The sequence below is a fragment of the Zonotrichia leucophrys genome, chromosome 1A (assembly GCF_028769735.1).
Source record: "Zonotrichia leucophrys gambelii isolate GWCS_2022_RI chromosome 1A, RI_Zleu_2.0, whole genome shotgun sequence".
Classification (NCBI taxonomy): domain Eukaryota; kingdom Metazoa; phylum Chordata; class Aves; order Passeriformes; family Passerellidae; genus Zonotrichia; species Zonotrichia leucophrys.
The window spans coordinates 26,011,955-26,030,582 of record NC_088170.1 but is presented as its reverse complement, the minus strand read 5'-3'; the positions used below and the strand labels follow the sequence as shown (position 1 = coordinate 26,030,582).

Genomic DNA, 18,628 nt, shown 5'->3' with positions numbered 1-18,628 from the left:
GGCCCTTTACTGCTCCTGCCCAAGAAGGCAGGATGAGGAACTACATTTCAACTAAATAGTGCGGGAACACCCCGAGGAAGGCAAAGGAGCACTTTGGGGCATTTGCCGTGTCCTGGTAATCTCCGTGTATCATTCTAGCGCTGGTTGATACGGCGGGGATCCCCTTCCCTCCGCAGCCGTGCGGTGCCGTAGCCCCGGGCGGGGCGCCGGGCCGGGCTCGCTGCCGGGGAGCGCAGCCCCCGCCCCGCCCCGCCCGGCGGGCGGCCCCGCCGCGCCTCCGGCCCCGCTGCTCGCACCGCGCTGGGCTTCCCCGCGGCCGGCGGGCGGGAGGAGCCGCTCTTTCCGCTGGGTGTCACTCTGGGGTGGGAGAGGCGCATTCAAAAGCGGGAGGGGAGGGAAAAGCCCGCCGACAACCCCGGCCGCCCGCACCGGCAGCGCCCGCCGCTCGCCACGCCGCGGCACGGGCGGCAGCCGCTCCGCTTCCTGCGGGCCGGGGCGCTCCCGGCCCTCCGCCTCGGAGCCGGCGCCCGGCGGAGAGTGCTCGGCTGGTGCCGCCTGCACCCCGAGCCCAGCCCCTGCGGGCGGAGGCCGTCGAACCCTTCCAGAAGGATGCTGGAGAGCGGCTGTAAGGCGGTGAAGGAGGGCATGCTGGAGAAGAGGAGCGACGGGCTGCTGCAGCTCTGGAAGAAGAAGCGCTGTATCCTCACCGAGGAGGGGCTGCTCCTCATCCCCCCCAAGCACCCCCCGCCGCCGCAGCAGCAGCAGCAGCCGGCCGAGCCGGCGGCCAAGATCAAGGAGCTTCACTTCTCCAACATGAAGACGGTGGACTGCGTGGAGCGGAAGGGCAAGTACGTGTACTTCACGGTGGTGATGGCCGAGGGGAAGGAGATCGACTTTCGGTGCGCCCAGGAGCAGGGCTGGAACGCGGCGATCACGCTGCAGATGGTGCAGTACAAGAACCGCCAGGCCATCCTGGCCGTGCGCTCCACCCGGCAGAAGCAGCAGCACCTGGCGGCGCCCCACGGGTCGCGGCTCCGCGGCGCCTCCAACTCCGCCTAGCGCAGGTACGGACCCGGCTCCGCCGCTCCGGCTCCGCGGGGCTGCCCGCCCCGGCCGCCTCTTCGCCTGACGGGTGCCCTGTGTGCTCTCTTCTCGCTGCAGGTCACGGTCACGGAGCGCTGCCGAGGAGAGGGACAGAGCGCGTTCGTGGCGGACCTGCCCCAGGGGCTCAGAAACTGGGCGGACGCCGGAGGTGCGGGTAGAGCGGAGAGAAGCGGCTCAAGAGCCCGAACCTCAGCCAGCTGCTGCTGCTGCTTTGCCGCCCTCGGTGCCGAGAAGCATTTCAAATCCATTATTTATGAACCTTGGAAAGGATCCTTTGGTGTGATGGGACTTCTAGGAGACATGATGTACTGTAACTTTATTTTAATGTATTTTATCTTATTTATTAGGGTTGTTTTCTTTTGGTTTTGTTTTCCTTTTTTTTTTTTTTTGTTTTGTTTAAGGCTTATTTGCAAGACATTTCTGAATGTAGGCCATATCAAGAAAGTAAAGGAAAAAACCAATATGCATGTAAGCTCCCTAAAAGAATGGAGAAGTTCTGGGTACTTTGACTGTGTGCAATTTGACAAAAAGTTATTAATCTTTTACCCAAAATACACTATATTCCACCAGCATGGAAAATGTGATGCGTGTTTCAAAATTTGGCTGAAACCTGTACTGCATATGAAACATATTTTCTCTAATGAGAACAAAAATTATAGACTGGGGCTTAATTGATTTTTTTTTTAATATTAAACGTAGTGGAAGATGATAAAACGTTATTCATGCTTGGCTATTCAAAAAAGCAATGTTGCTTGTCATTCTGGGATTGAAACCAACCTGTTTAGTGTATGAGTGGAAGGAATCTGACCAACTTCTTTTGTGATACAGGAATCTGAGTTGGACTCCAGCAATCTGTGTGGTGTGCTTGCTCCTAGGCTGGTGGGCCAGGCCTGGGAAGTGTTCATGAATGTTTCTTAGCTTCCAAGTCCAGGGCTCCCTCTGCACGCTCAGTTTTCAGAGTGATCTGGACTCTCAACCTGTGTTGCATTTTCATGGCGGTTTTTTAATGTCTTGCATTAAAGCAGTCTGTAGTTTAAAATTTTATGTATGTTTTAGCGTGCAAATGGATTATTTTGGTCACAGTTTTTATAAGCTGAAAGTTGCTCTCTAGCTGAGATGAACTAGATTAATTTTGGTGTTTAGCACTGTCAGATGTTGAGAGAGGCGTGCCATCTTGCCTCTAAAAACGTTGACGAAGCCATGAAGTTGGAAAACAAAGGGCTAATTGCACAGCTGGTGTGTGTTTCTCTGCCTCGTAGAAGTCAGTGGGGTTGGGCTGCCGATGCCGGCCGGAGCTCCTTGCCCGGTGCAGAGGAGGCCGTCGGGCACGGGCAGTGACATCTCCAGGACAGGGCCCTTCTGACGGTGGCTGCCTCACCTCGGGTGCTGCCGCCGCCCAGGTTCTCGGGTTTAAATGAAAGGGGGAGGCTGCAATGGGACAGAGCCATGTGGCCCATTATCTCTGGTCCAAAGTAAAATGTCAAAGCCATGGAGATATTTATTTTAGCTAGTGTGGTGAGGAAAATGGCTTTTGGCCCCTTTACAATTTACATTAATATAAACAAAATCTTTTAAAGCTACACATCCAACGCTTTTGTGTAAATGAGCAAGAGCCTCAGATTCTTGGTGCAAGCTTGTTTCTGTCAGTGTTTAAAGCAAAAAGCTGATGTGATACTCAAAGGGAGATGTTAGAATTCACTATGGTGTCCATCGGTCCCTTCCTCTGCACTCTAAGATTAAGTCAGTCCTGGAAGGGAGTAAGTTGAGGTCTGTGCTAGCCCTTGTCTTTTGTTCCCTCCTCCAGGTGTCAGGGTCAGAGATCTGGACAAGTAAAGCATGCTGTGGTGCAGATCAAAGCCCCGACAATGCTCTGTAGTTACTCCTGAGCGCTTATTTTCAACCTGGCTCTGGCCAGGGCTGCCTGGTGAACTTGGGGTGGTGGATTACAGCTGTCCTAACTAACTAAATCACTATTCGGCCATTAATTGAAATCGAAGGTGCCCCTCATCTTCTAGGATTAGGTTCGCTGGCTTGGCAATCATAACACTGAATTTCCACTTCTCTGTACATCTGCCATTATCATTCTGCTAACGCTTGGATGTTAGAGCTGCAAGGGGATTCTCTAATGAGCTAGTCAGAGACTCACAAAATAGACTGTAATTTGGCTCCTCTCTTTACAGTGATTAACAACAGTTTACTGAGAAACTAATCCACCTTTTCAGGTATACAGATGTATTGCTGATCTCACCTACTAAAATACATTTTAGCCTACTGAAGGATAAATGTAACTGATGAGAATTAATTCCTATTTGATCAGAGACACATGTATTTCTCTGAGAGAGGCAGTTATTCTTGTCCTCGGTGGATGCAAGCCTCTATATGCCACAAAAGTCTGTGGATGTAGTCTAAAGCTGAAATTTTACTGTTCTTCTGGAAGTACTTGTACTTTGAAAGCTAAAGATGATCATTTTAGTGAGAAAATTAACATTAAGGTATGAGGAAACTACATTCATTTCAAATTTGCTATTCTTTTTCACTGGTTAAAGTCAATACCCCGCTTTCATGTTTCTTGTTTTAGGTTGGTCTAAAGGAGGATCTGAAAACCTTTTGGACTGATGTAGTTCAACAAACTTTTGTTCTTTGTCATTGCCTGCTGTGTTACCTGTTTGGAAACTTTGGTGTCAGCCAGCCTCCTAGTGTGAGAGGTGGTCACATCACAAAATCTACCTTGATACCTCCAGCCTGAGTGGGTGGGATGGGTGTAAGGATCAGACTTTTCCCTCGTGTCTCCGAACTGTCTCCTGGAAACTGAATGGGAACAAATTGGCTGGGGTTCCCCGGGGACAGATGGACCATGTGGCTCATGCCCTGTCAGTGTAAATAAGGCTAAATTGTCTGATGGGGACAGTCTGACAGCTTTCTCACGCTTTGAATTCCATGGCGTGTGGGGATTTTAGGGCTTTGGGGTTTTGTTTTGTTGTTTTGTTTTGGTTTGGTTTACTTTTTTTTTTTTCCCTTGACTGATAGTAATTTTAGACCAAGAAATTGTTTGATGTTATAAGGTACTTCTGGGGATTTTTTCATCTTGCCCCTCTGTTACTACATAGTCTTCATTTGAACATCTGGATTTAATACTGTTACTGCATTGTAAGCAATGGCTATGAAAATGGGTTCAGCACAGCATGCTCCATCTTATTGGAGCTTTACAGATAAATAAATTAAGTTGTCCTTCCTCTTCCAAAAAAAAGAAAAAACCCGGAAAGCAATCTGACAGCACATGGCTGAAGTAAATTCATTACAGAATAAACAAAAATGCTGGTAAAACATACACAGGCAAATGCTTGATATAGATAGCAAAAGTGGGAACAGCATTCATAAAAAGGTTAAAATTACTTGTTGTAATAAAAAAGAAAAAAAGTAATCAAGGGGTGGATTTAGCAAGAAAATCCAAGCTGTGACCAAGACAATTTAGGTACTGGGGGAAAAGGAAGATCAAGTGGATGCTGTTTCTGTGACATCCTGAAGTAATTCCTCTTTTTTAAGGTTCATGGTATTCAGATGCCAACTTCTGAATTATAGCTGCAGTGATGTACAAAATGTTTTCTAGCATATCCTCTTGTGAGCAGAAATACCAGTGTCGTCAAAAAAAATTTGTGTGTAAATATGACTCATAAATGATTTCTGAGAGATGTGATTTATTTTTCATATTTTTCAAGATACATTCCATTTCAAATAAAGAGGTATCTATTGAAAGAGCTCTCAATATGTTGGAAGAATGGTTGTTTGGTGGGCTATTTGTGATGATTAAAGCCTGGTATAAGCTTTTCCAATGTCTTAAGCTCAGTCTAAGAGCCTAAGAGGAACACTTTGAACCTGGGTAGGTACTCTCTGAAGACCCACTCAGATGCTCCAATTAATCTTTATATATATAGCACCATGATGAGATTGAGTCCTCAGTTTTGCTTCTTGCAGTGTGTGATGTGTGAACGCCCACACCAAGTGTAGCTGATTTCTGTAACACGCCGTGTCACAGTCCATGTACAGCAGGCCTTTGGGGCACAGAATTCAGGCTCATCACTGTCACCTGTAAAAATGCCGTGCTCTGTGTGACATTAGGAGGCCTTAAATGTGCCTTGTTTCTCTTTTTCTCAGATCTTAAGCACTATGATTGAATTGCAAGTAACCTGAAATTAATCCAGAAAAAAAACACTTCCACCATCTGGCATAAACTCTGACCTGTTCTTTTCTAGCTTCATGGGAAAAGAAATTAGGTGTAACAAGAAACATGTGCTGCTCTGGGCTCTCTGTAGTGCTGCAGCTGCTCAGATGTCTTGGACTCCCCTGATATGTATTTGTATGGCAGCAGGTCCTCATTTCCAAGCATCTGCTGAAGGTGCATTACTTTCAGGGACACAGGGTGCATTGACCTAGACATGTTGGTGCTGTTTGCCTTCACTGGGGAGATGTCAGTAACCTCTTCCATAAGAAGGCTTTTATTGTAAAAAGTACAAGTTCTCTTTTCAATAGCAAACACCCTAAAATATAGGCATTTGAACTTAATATTGATATGCAAATTATAGCTTCAAGATCTGACCTCTTACAAGTGCTGGTGCTCAGCAGCTTTGAAAAGTCAGTTAAGCATCTCTAAATTTATTATCTATTCAAGGACCCACTGTTCCTTACAGCTGTTGGAGGTATCCCTTATAAGCTTTTAATAGCAGTGGTAAGTGTCTTTGTAAGGACATAAATATAGAACAAGAGTTTTATAATTGGTGGTTGTTTCTGCTCCAGCATCAGTGGTGATATCTTCACAAAGGTACATCAATACATGCTTCTCTGCTTTAACTTTTGATTAAGAGGATGTGAAATAAGACTGCTTATGTAATTGTGGTCCATATGAAATGGTCCTAGAACATAGGTCATTATTTTCCTAGCAGGGGATGTTGTCTTATTAGCATTTTCTCTTAAGTTTTTTCTCATCTGAAGTACAATGTGGGGTACAGAGAAATTATCTGGATCTGATTCAAAGTTCATTGAAATCAACTAGAATTTTTCCAGATTGGGACAGATGTTGGCCTTTTTCACAAATGGTGGCTGCTTCTCTTTTGTTTTAAAACCCCAGAAGCAAGACCTTTGCCTATGATCTGTGTCAGTATTGATGGTGTGTGATTAGGGTAACACTGACATTCTGCCCTTTCATATTTCCCAATTAAATGACGGGGAGAGGAAGTTGAAATAGTGCCTATGCTTTTTGAGCAAAACAAAATACAAAGGAAGGCCAATCTAAATGTGTGTGTGTCCTCCTTCCCCCAGATGAAATCTAGACCAGAATGTAATTTCACTGAATTCACAGCACACCTCAAACTGAACTATTTTCTTTGTAATTGAACCCAAACCATAATTCAGTAAAAGCCTTTACTCCTCTGAGTGCTTGTTTCTATCAGGAACAACTCAGTCCTTTTTAGAAAGTGCCAAATTACTTCCACACTTATCCACATTTAAAAAAAAAATAAAATTAACCATCATAAACATTTTCAGCCTAAGTCTTTTATAAATTTGAAATAAGTGTTAAAAAAATAAAAGTCATGAACAGTACCATGGGTGTTTGTAATGTTTTTTTCTGTCTTTCCAGTGTGGGATTTTTGATGTGTTAAGTAAGGACCCTGGTACACGCTTCTCACAGTGTTGCTTTGTGCCTTCTGTGCTGAAGATGAGCAGAGGCGCCTTTGGGCCTGCTAAGAGCTGAACATCCTCAAGGTGTCCTGACACCCAAAGGAGCTGGGAGCTGCCTGGGACCTCAGCATGAGGCTCAGTTACTTGTAGAGTCTTGGCCCAATGGTGCACGGTGAATCTACAAGGAAAGGGACATCAGCTCCTCTACAAAGCACTAATAAGTGAGGCTGTACTGCTGGCTGGCGTCTGCATGGATCTTGTGCTGTGCCTCTACAGCCTGGTTTCATTGCAGTACCTACAAGTTTTCCTCAGGAGACTTGTAGAAAAAGCCAGGGGTGAGGTTTCTGTGCTTAAGTGCTTGGGGATTTTTTGGTTTTGTTTAGGCTTTTAGAAAAACATCAAAGCAGAGATGTGTATCCCAGTAGAGGCTCATCACAGGAAATTTAAATTAGCCACTCTTGCAGCCTTTCCCTGGTCTTCTCTTAGATGACTCTGGCTATGCCAGCCACCAGTGCAGGGGAAATGATTGTTTGAATGGGGGTTAGATTTGCCTTTTGTGTTGTATTGTGCTATGACTACAGTGGGTTTCTGATAAACAAAATTTCTAATGACCCTGCTTCCTAATCTTGGCCTTGCAATAGTTTGTGAGCAGCTATAGTAGATTAACTAAACCAGAAAATATGTATAGAATGACTAACCATTACAATGAAGCATACAGCCCTCTGTGGTCAGCAGAATATTTCAATTGAGACAATTTACCCCATGTTTTGTAAGGCTTCCAGCAAGATGAAGAAATCACTGCTTTTGTTTTTAAGATCTTGTCTGTGTTTTGTAAATATTTCTGATATTTATGACTGTACATATGGCTTCAATTTTAACTTAGGCTCAAGAGCTGGGTTGCATACCATCTAGGAGGACATTACTTAATTATTGTTCATTTTTGTCAGGTTTTGAGGCTCAGCCTTTAGGGCCTTTTGTGCCTACAAAAGTAAAAGTATAGCAGTGAACCTGCAGCTCAGAGAGCACATACGCCCTGTGCTTGGGTTGGGTGCCAGAGCCAGGGTCCTTTGAGGGAATAGCTCTCCATGTTGCTGTGTGCCTTGGAGCTGGGCCTGGGATGATAATTCTCTGTGCCAGCAATAGCACCTCTCTGCAAGGCCCTCAGCCCACTTGTATATCATATCTCTGTTTTGGAGAAGAGGAAACTCGGGACCGGAGAGCCCCTGCTGCCTGCCCAAGGTCATGCCTTGGGAGCCAGAGAGCAGTGTTCCATTGTTCCATCCATACCAGGCTCCCTGTCCCTGTGTGAGAAGGGCTGCCTCTCACCGCACAGCCTGCTTCATTTCCTGGGCTTGGTAGAGACCTTCCAGTGTCCAACCCCCCTGCCAGTGCCACGGCTCCTTGGATGGAGCCCTCAATGGGTGACTGCCTTGCCATCTAAGTTCCAGCCTTAAAGATTCATTGTATTGCAGTTACTTGCTCCTCGGAGACAAGAGCAAGGCAGAAACACTTGGGCTTCACTTGGGATTTAGCAGAATCTTGGATGATTTCAGATTATTAAATCAGCTTCTGGCTATTCCCAGCACTAAGCATTGTGCAAACGGCGTACTAGGGATCTGTGAGTTGTTCCCTATTTCCTGAGCAATTAAGCTCCTCTATTTGCTGTGGATTACGAGGACAAAGAGAGGTTATCAGCCCCATAATAACTGGAAAGGACTCTGTAGATATGAATCCAGTGTTAACACAGCTTTTCCAGCCTGATACTTGCTTTGACTAAAACACAGAAAATAAAGGGGGGAGAAATAATTTTCTTTCTCTACTATTCTCTGTCATTTAACCACTTCACTCAGAAAGAAGGAGCTTTGAGAGAAATCCCTTTAGTCAGAGACACTCATCCTAATCTTGTTTTTCTAGCAGGAAAAACCTAAACTGACTGGTGGACAAAGCTGTAGGAGCCAACCCACTTATCCTAGCTTGCTGCTGGACAGTGGTGGGGCTGTGTGAGTGGATCTTTGTGGGCTTTCACAACAGCTCCTTCAACCATCTGTGGACCTGAAAACTCCATGTCTTTTCCTGTGCCAGCAGCTACTGCAATATGCAGATGACTTTGCATAGGGGCTTTTCTTGTATGCAGATGAACACATGAAAAATTACTGTTCTTTTAAAAGTCAGCCTTGAACTGGAAAAGCTATTCTTTATTGTTTGCTTCGGAGGCTGCTGCTACTCTCAGCCAGTCAGAGAGCTGTGCCTCCAGCTGAGTTAAATGTGTACTGGCTGCTTTTTTCATTTTTATCACAGATTGTTAATATTTCCTGTTCCACTAAGCCACGTTTCCCTGGTACTCTTTCCTAGTGCTTGGCTCCTAAACAAAGTCACAGCTCTTGTCACAAGGCAGCGGGCTGCATACTTATCCTTTATGTGAGTGTTGACTGAGGGCTCAGCAGTAGGGAAGTAATGCTGACAGCTCTGCTCCAGGACAGCAGATTGTCAGCATTCCTCACCAGGGCACCCAGCTGGCCTGGGAAAAGGGCTGCTGTTTTGGGGGTGGGGGCTGGGCCTCTAAAATAAACTGCCTGTCCTTCCAGAACTGAGGAAGATGGAGAGGGATGGTCAGATGGCCTCTTTCTGGTCAGAGGGAGGGTCAGACCTATGCATCTGCAGAACCCAAAGTGAACACTGCAATTCTGCAGGCATGAGCTGAGTTGTTGGGTACAAAGAGAGAGAGGTATCTGATGGCTGAGATGGCAGTAAGACCCCATAACACAATGTTCATGTATTTATGGTCCATATGAAATGGTCCTAGAAATAGGCCATTATTTTCCTATAATTGTTCCTAATTATGAACAATTAGCCATTTCCCCCCTCCACCCCCCTCCTCATTAAGAGGAAAGTGTAGCTTGCATTAGTGGAGAGGATGACAGGTGGGCCTGTTCCTGTGCTGAAGATTAGCCCAGGCAGTTGGGAGCAGCAGCTGCAAAGGAGAACTCAGCTTCTGCTGCCCCAGGGAAGCTGCTACAGTCACTCCCAAGCAATTTGGAAAGTGTTCCTGTGTGTTTTCCTGAGGGCTTAAGAAGCTTGCAGTCCTGGCCCACAGATGGCTAGAGTTGTGAAACTGCAGCCATGGGGCAATCAGCTGCCTGCCACCCTGCCTTCATCCTTAGTCATCTGGGAGGGAGGCTGAGGAGGGGCTCCCCAGGCAGGAGCTGCCTCCCAGAGGGACTTGGGGCAGCCAGATGGGTGGGCTCTGGACCCACCTCTGTCCTTCTGCTAGGTACATCTGACCAGAGGAGCCTTCCTGGGCCACACTCGCTCCAAAGGCCTCTGCCCCACAGAACAAGCTTTGTCATGAATGCCACTGAAGGCACTTGCCAGCCCCCTGCGCTGTGTCATGCCACTGGCTTGCTGGCAGCTTCACCTGTGCTGCCATTCCTCACCAGGGTGCTGGGAGCTCTAACACTGCAGTGAGCATCTGGATGAGGTCTGAAAGCTCCAGAGGGCTCTGCAGAGCACCTTTAACCTGCAGTTCTGCTGCTGATAAACTCAGAAACAGCTGCATGACCTGTTCTTGAATTAGGCTGCGGGAAGTTGATGCTCTGAGCTGAAGGTGCAAGGCAAACATACCCTGAGGACAGAGGTCGCCAGGGCTCGGTGCTAGTCATCCCAGGGGTGGGACGATAGCCTCCATGCTTGGTGGCACTTGCAGGGTTGGGGTTTTCCTAGTTTTTCCCTAATTCCGCTGGTTTCAGCCACAGAGCCACTTACCAAAGGGTATTTTCTTCTCAAAGGAAATTCTAAATAACTTAATCAATTTTCCTGACTGTAGAAAATCCTCAGCAATCTCTTTTGCTGCTGAAACATGGTGCAAAAAGGTGAATGCTTATGCAGGTAACCTTAATAAAATATTTCATTTTTGTCTGGGCAATGGCAGAGATCTAACACCATGCAAAGTTTGCATAAAAGTAAAGATTATATGTATTTGCAAATCTGTCATGGCTACAAACATCATTTTGCTGCCTTTGATTTCCTAATGTTTTAATTTAACTGAATCTAAGCAGATTTAACGGTTAATTTTCAGAATATTCTCTTTCACTCAAAGTTGAAACCTTAAATCAAGCTGAGTTTGGGAGAAGTAATTTACTTTTGCTCAGCTCTGGATATGCTTTGTCTTTCTTCAGCCCTCTTTTTTCTTTTCCTCATCCCTGAGCTTGCAGCATTTAGCGGGACCCGCGATGAGAGCAGCCGCTCCCATACCCACTCTGTGCACCTTGCTGATGTAAGTGTCTCCTAGTGTCTCCTAAAGCTATGGTAGCCCTGCAGCAGCCACAGCCACGTCCTCTGCTCAGTCTCTATGCAGCCATCCTCCATTAGATTTGCCCTTGTAAAATAAAATTCCGGCGTAGCTGGAGCTTGCTCTGAATTCAGCTGTCACAGTCTGCACCCAGCTGGCCCAGGGGTACTTGGAGGCACAGCCCTGCAGCAGCACTCTGCACCAGGGTCCTTCAGGAAGGTCTTTTATTGCCACACCTCTGCTGCAGTCACTGGAAAGCATTCACAGACATTAAGGAGATGGGATGGGTCTCCCCCTCTCCCAGCTGCCAGCATTGCTTTCCACATGTGATTGATTAAGGCGAAAGCTGGTTTGCCTTTGCCGCCGTCACTGCTGCCCTTGTGCTGCAGGCAGGAGCTACGGGGCACTGAAAGGCAGGAATGGTCTGAGAGCACAGGGTATTTATGTGATACTCCTAATGGGTCTGCCAGTACTCTGTGTGTGGCCTTTCTCTAGCCCAGACCTCACAGAGCTGCTGTAAAATCCAGTGCCTCACTGACCTGTAGCCTGGGAGAGGTCAGGGTGGCAAGGTTTGTATGTACCACTTGGAAAAGAAAAATGCTTTTATAACACAGAATTCCCAGTTTGTGATGCAATGCAAGCCAGGTCTTGTTTAGCATGATTCTTATGCAGGTGCATGACTTCTGATAGCACTGATAGCATTCTCTGGAGCTGGCAGGGTTAGCCCAGATTTAGGGCCTCTCATGAGGGCCACCCCCGTTCCTGTGCACAAAGGGGAGGATATATACCAGGATACAGCTGTTTTCAACTCCCAGATGTTGTCTACATGACACTGGAAAACTGTATCTTAAATTTACTATTTAACAGTGTTGCTACAATGCCAGTGGGCTAAATAGCTCAGAACTGCAGTGAGCTGTATTAATTGCTGTCCACTCTCAACCCATGAAATCCTCAGCTTTTATAAATGCTGTCTCTTTTTCTCCAGCCCTCTACATCCTTTACTAGCTTTCTGAAGAGGAAAGCTCAGTTTTTGTATACTTCACCTCCCTTCTCCAAGAAACATTGCTCTTAATTTTGTCAGCAGCTTCAAAGAGATCTCTAGCCCCCAGGTTTGCACACAACCTACTCAGGGTGTTCAGTTCCTTCATGTTCACAGAACACATGCAAGTGTAGTGCTAGGAATGAGGAAAATTTAGTCTGTTCAGCAGCCAGAGATGCTCAGTAGCTGCCCACCCCTGACAAGCTGTCATATTTCTATATTTTGCAGCTCAGGACATAGGAAATGTTTCAATTTTTCATATTGGATGATTTCAAAGCCCTTGGGTCTGTTCTGCTGGAGAAATTAACCCCTGTATTTCAGTGTGCATGGAGGCGTGCACAGCAGTGGAATTCCTGCATCCCGTGGGTGGGATGGAGCACAGAGGGCTCACAGCAGGTGCCAGAGCCCAGCTGCCCACAGAGGAGGTGAGTCCCTGACAGACACATCAGGATTCCTCCTCTCTGGTGACCTGGCCCCCTGCAAGGCTATTCTGCAGAGGATGGGTTTGTTGCTGGCATGTTGATGGAAAGTGGACAGTGGAGGGGCTGCATAACTCACCCTCCTTCCTCTGACTTGCAGCCTGGCCTCCTTGGCAATCTGATCTCAGGCTGGCCCAGGGGAAGGACACACCATACTTTAACACTTGCCCTCCAGCCTGAGCATTACCCAGGGGCACAGGGAGGGCCTCGGGCCTTTGGTGGGAGCGACACATTAGTGAAATGGCTTGAGACACAGTGCCCTCAAACACAGCGGCTCCATGAAAGGTCTGCAGGATATGGGACACCAAGGCCTCTCCCTGCCCCTCCCTGGCCTTGTAACCAGATAGAGCCCATTTCTGAGGGAGTCTTTCTAGGAGACTTGAAAACACCCTGGTGGAAGCTTTAGTGGAGACCAGACCTGGCTTTCCTCAGGTGGGCACCACCCATGGAGATCCCTTCAGCCCCAGGTCAACGTTTCTGCTGCAGCCACCTTTGCCTTGCTAACAGCAGTGATTAAGCTGTTCCAAAAATTCAGAACAGCTAAAGTGAATGGGGCATTCAGGAAAATAAAGAATAAAGCTCCAGAGATGTAATTACGGCACTGCTGAAGTCTGTGACAGAATGTCACTGACTTCACTGAAGGACTTGTCTCTTTAGGAAATCTGCGATCAAAATGGGAAGCTTGAGATTTTTCATATCAAAAGCTTCTTGGGAAGATTTTGATATGAAAAATATGCTGCAAAAAAATCAGTTGCATTTGTCATAGTTTGCCATAGGTACTCAGGTATTGGGAGGAGATTTAGGAACCCAAAGGGAAAGGTACCAGATATTTGAGTTTTCACCGTCTGATAAGATGATTTCTGAGAAACACTGTTGGTCCCAGAAGAAGTTCCAGGGCTTGTTTAGATAGTGAAGAAAGAGCTTCATTGGCACATGGTACCCAGTTGTGCACCCTTGAAGGGACAACTGGCCTAGGTCCAAGTCTTCAGCAGGCATTTCAACACAGTTCCAGTTTCCCAATTGTCTCTGGGAATTCAACATTTGTCAGTGGCAACAAAATAGGTATTGTTCAATAATCATGAAAGTTTGCTATCTTTCTCTTTACTTACTGCAGGATGCTGCAGTTGAGAATGTGCTTTGAGAACATCAGAGAGGAAGGTAAACCTCTGTCATACTGGCAGAGATGGGTCTACATGGCACCAAGAGGCTGGAATGCTGCTCTTGGTCACTGGCTTGCCAGGACTCTTAAACCATGAAGCCTGGCTTATCTCGGTACCTCTGCCTGCTTGCCAACAGCTGCCTAAGAATTCTTTTCACTGTGCAGCATAAATAATTACTGAGCTGTCTTCTCCTCTGTTGCTCCCCCTGCCTCTGAGCCAGCCCTTGGAACCAGAGTTGTATTTACGCTGTTGCTGAGTCTGCCTGCAAGCCCTGACATGCTGTCCCACGCAGCCTGCAGGAAAGCTGTGCAGGGGGTGCTTGCCACCAGGAACACCAGGGAGGAGGAGGTGGCACTGTCCTACCCACATGGCTGCCTGGGGATGCTCTGCCAGGCAGCTGCTGCACCTGGGCAGCCAGCACCCTGTGCCCCCCACACTTGGGGTGGATTCACAGCTGCTGCCTCCTCTGCAAAAACGTTGCCACCGCTGGGGGAAAAACGTGCAAGTCCAAATTTGTCACAGGGCACTGGGAGCAGGAGCAGGTCCTCAATCTGCCTTTGCACGGTCCTACCTGTCCCACCCTAGCTGCAAGTCCGTGCCCTCAGGCTGTCACATGTAGGACTGGGTGGTCAGGAGCTGGCTGCCTGGGGGCAAGCCAGGGCAATGCTGGGGGGCTGCCACCCCAAACGCCAGCACAGCAGTGCCCATGCAGCCTGCCACACTGGGGACTGGCTGCCAGCCCCACTGCAGGCTGGCCACAGCTGTGTGCTGCAGCTGGGGCCACCCCAATGCTCCAGCTTGAAGAGAAGTGCCGCCTGTAAAGCCTGCAGCTTTCCCTGTGGGTGCACATTGGCTGTTATCCCCTCTGTCCATTCCCTGTGTCCCAAGGTGGAGGTCCTGTTATGTCTGGTACCTGAAGAGCAGCTTGTACTTAGATGCCATATCATTAGAGGCAGCTCTCACTAAAGGACAGTGAGCACTTTGCCATTATTCTCTTCCTCTGTGGCAACTCCTCACAGAGGTATGGACTTAAAACCAAGGAGCAAGTCTCTTTTCCCAGGTCTAGGTGATATTCCTACTAGTTTAATTAGACATTTCTGGTGATAGCTGCATGAGGCATGCTGCAGGACCTGGAATAATGCTCTGCCGAACAGAGTTGGAGCCCAAGATGGTGTGATAAAGAAACAAAAAGTCTTGATCCTTTTGCCCATCTTTTATTTGGAGTGAAATAAATTCTGGGATGCTTAAACTGGGAAGTTTCAATGAGAGGTCTGCCTAGAAGTGGGGAGGACCTTCTTGTTGTAGAGTGTTCTGTTAGTTTGTTTAATTGCTCCCCTATTTTCTGTATTGCTCCCCCATCTTCTGTAACGGTCCTGCCCTCACCAGTTTTTCCCGCCATTGTGTTGTCAATTATTCGGTTGCCCTAATAACTCCCGCCACTGTCACTGTCAGTCCCTTGAGTTATATAATTTCCCCTCCCCTCATTCCCTTTAAGTAGATTTGTTTCTCCTCCCTGGGCCCAGTCAATCACCCCCCACTCCTCCTAGTTTACCAGAATCTTCTCCTCTCGGGGAGGCATGATTGGCTAGGGCTCCAGGGACCCTCCCTTACATTGTACCTATTGGTTTTCCCTTAATGTCTATTATCGTAGGTTCACTCCCTTATCTTCCCCTATTGGTCCTCTATAAACCCCTCCCTTGAATACCTCCCCCCTTTATAACCCTGTTGCACCCCTTGTTCAGGGTTACTCCCTGGTTGACACGTTGGGTTCTACAATAAATATGACAGTCCCCAGCAAGTGTCCAGACTCCTCTATCTCGTCGGCATAGCAGCGAATCCGTCCGCAGTGAGCACAGCCCGAGGCCATTGACGCCAAGGGGTGCTCGTCCAGTTGCAGTGGGCTGTTGGTCGCCCCTCCTGCTAGTCGGACTCTCAACCTAAGACTACCACCTCGCTGCACCTCCTGGGTCATGAGGATGGTTCTGAAGGGAGGCAAAGAGGTATCCATCCTTCCCTTTTGCATTTGCCTCCCATCTGCTGCACCCACTCCTGAGACAGGAGCTTGAGCTTTGAGTGCTTTCGGTCCCAGCCCCTCATCACTTTATGATTGTGCAGCAGGTCGATGATGGAAGGCAAACCCAAGGCTGGGCATCCTGTGTCCTGAGGAAGTTGCAAATAAAAAAGCAATATTATTCTTTAATGACTGATGACCTGGCACTGTGAATCCCATAGACTGGGTGTGGCATGAAGGATATCAGTTTTATTAAGTATGTCTATTTTTCTATGAGACATTGACTTCATGTATCTGCAAAGAGGAGACTGAGGGATTTCATCCAGCTCTGACCCTTCTTTTTCAACCTCCCCTGTTCTGAGTCACCTTCTCCTTGCCTAATTTGTCTGTTTTGCCCCAGTTATGTTCTCCTGTGAGTGTGCCTGGCTCACAGCAAACATCTCCACCATTAGCAGAGGCAAGGAAGTGGTTGCGTGATGTTGCCGTCAGTGGATGGTTTATCTAGTTGTAATTCCCATGGCTCCAGCTCTGGGAGTGCTTATACACAGACCTCATTTTGCAGGGGTGGCAAGGGGAAAGGTCAGTATTCATGAATCATTTCCTCCTGGCTGTGGCAACGAGGTTGGTTTGTTGAGTGAGTCATGGAAGAGCAGCCTGGAGAGGCAACGATCTCCCAGCAAAAGACCTTCAGATCCTTAGTGACCCTTGAACACTGCAGCCAAGTTACCATCATCATTTCACATCCCCAGCCACAAATACCTTTAGTTACTTAAAACGCTCTGTAGGTATCATCTACCATGTCTGTGAGAAATTTTGTTTTTTCTGGAAGTATGGCAAGGACTCAAATATATGACTGCCCGATGGCTAATCAATTATCACATGGCAAAAAGACAGAGGGAAGCCTATCACTTATTCCTCTGTTATAAACATGGACTTGTGTTTGTGTGCATGTCTCCATGCCTTTGTTATGGAGAGGGAGAGGTTTCCCAAAGGGAAGTGACCTGATGAAACAGAGTGGTTGAGGCTGGATTGATTACTGCCTGGAACGAAGTTTCCATGTTAGTGCAGAAGTGATTCTGCTGCAGGGTTTTATCCTTGTATTAACATTGAGCAGTGTAGTACTGCTGTGTTATGAGCTGCAAAAACTTGGAACAAGCCTGTCCTCACAATGCAGAGCATAAAAAATGGAATGACTGAGATGCTGAGAGAAGTTGTACATGATCCACCTCAACACTTTTGAAATAGCATCAGCAAATTACTGCGCAAAGAATGCATCCTCTCACTCAAGAGATCCAGTTTTAGTGCAGACTTCCAGGGAAAACATTTAGTTCCCTGTATTAAAATATTTTCCAGAAGAGCTGCCCAGCTGCAAGCTCTAAAATGTTCAGAACTTCCTCCAGAGTAGAGCTATTTATTTTCACTGCCCTGTTTCCCCCATGCTCTCTATTGCTGCCATTAGGACTATTTGGAGCTGCAGTGGTGAGTCAGGCTCCTTCTCCACCAGCTCCTTTAGAGGTTTCCAGCCTGCCCTTTTGTCTTGGCACATGGGGGCTGGCAGTGTCAGGACAGGTGCAGAGAGCAGGGCTGAGTTTTCTCCCGCGTTTATCGGGGTCCAGACACATTTGGTGGAACAGAGCCTGGCCAGTCCTAGAACTGTCCGTGCTGCAGGTGCCTGGTGCCTCTTGGCTGTCAGACATCTGAGAGGGAAGCATGTCCTTCCCATCCCCACCCTGGTGTGGGAGTGCTCCTGCGGAAGCTGGAGCCAATATCTCCCTGCTTGTCCAGTCAGAGGGCACAGGTTTGAGGGGCTAAGAGTAGAGGGGAAGCATGTCAGCTGGTGGTGGCTCCTGGGTGAGCCACTTCCAAATAATATTACCAGCTGTTTCCCTGACAGGGCATCCATCTGAACATCATCCTGGAGCCACACAGGACCTTCTGCTCGGCCTTTCTCACAGACACCACAAGGCCATGGCCCTACAGCAATAATTGTTAGCTGAAGATAGGAGATGTAATTAAAATGGAGATGAGCTACCAGGGGATAACACATGGTGTGCTCCCTCTCTGAAGGCAGAGAAGGCAGCGAGGAGAGGGCTCGGGCTGGGCTGTGCAAGGGCTGGGAGGATGAGACCTCCTGCCAAGCTGCTTCCAAGCATGGTGCTTGCTGCACTGAGCCTGGGGAACCTCTGGCACCTGTGGCTGCCCTTGCACTGTTTAGGAATACATTCCTTGCAGGAATATCTCATCTTTGGCCAAAGAGCTTCCATTTACCATGACCTTGAGGGCTCTCAGCAGGAGAAGGACCCTGGCAGCTGAAGGTTTGCACTGCTACTGATGGGATGACACAAGCTGAACTTGCCTGGGGATCCTGCCTGCCTTGTCAGCTGGTGGTGCTGGAAACTACCAGGAAATAGTTGTACTTGTTCATTATGGCTTTCCCACTGCAGCAGGGCTTGGCTGGGCATCTTCTGCAGCACATCCCCGTGCAGGGACAGTGCCCACCGAGCCAGCATGGCCACAGGGGGAACGTGGCTGCTGGCAGTCTCGGCTGCGTGATGAGCTGTTGGCACTGCAACCCTGCCTGTGGCAGCCTCCAGAGAGTCTGACCATGTAGTGGGAAAGGAGGCTTTATTTAGGAATGGAAAGCACAAAATGAGGCACCCACCTCTGGCCTCCTGCAAATGATGCCACTGTAGCTCAGGCAGCTGAGCTGGTCTTGCTGCCACCATGCTGGCTGTGACTGACACTGGCAGCATGAGGTCTCAGCATTTCACACATCTGAAGGCCTGATCCTTTTCTCTGAAATCAATCCATAGACACCTCTGATCACCACAGAAACACAATAGTTGTCTTAATAATGCAATGAAAGAAATAAAC

The 18,628-nt window shown here is 47.8% G+C and overlaps 1 protein-coding gene across 1 annotated transcript; it reads left to right on the top strand.

Moving 5' to 3' along the window:
* Positions 1-474: 474 nt before the first annotated feature.
* Positions 475-6,699, top strand: PHLDA1 (pleckstrin homology like domain family A member 1). The gene is made up of 2 exons (XM_064701964.1): positions 475-1,064; positions 1,162-6,699. The coding sequence occupies exon 1, from the start codon at positions 610-612 to the stop codon at positions 1,057-1,059; it is 450 nt and encodes a 149-aa protein (XP_064558034.1). The 5' UTR covers positions 475-609; the 3' UTR covers positions 1,060-1,064; positions 1,162-6,699.
* The last annotated feature ends 11,929 nt before the right edge of the window (positions 6,700-18,628 follow it).

Bases quoted from the DNA above. Each gene is read 5' to 3' on its own strand.
- PHLDA1 (XM_064701964.1), top strand. From the start codon at position 610: ATGCTGGAGAGCGGCTGTAAGGCGGTGAAGGAGGGCATGCTGGAGAAG.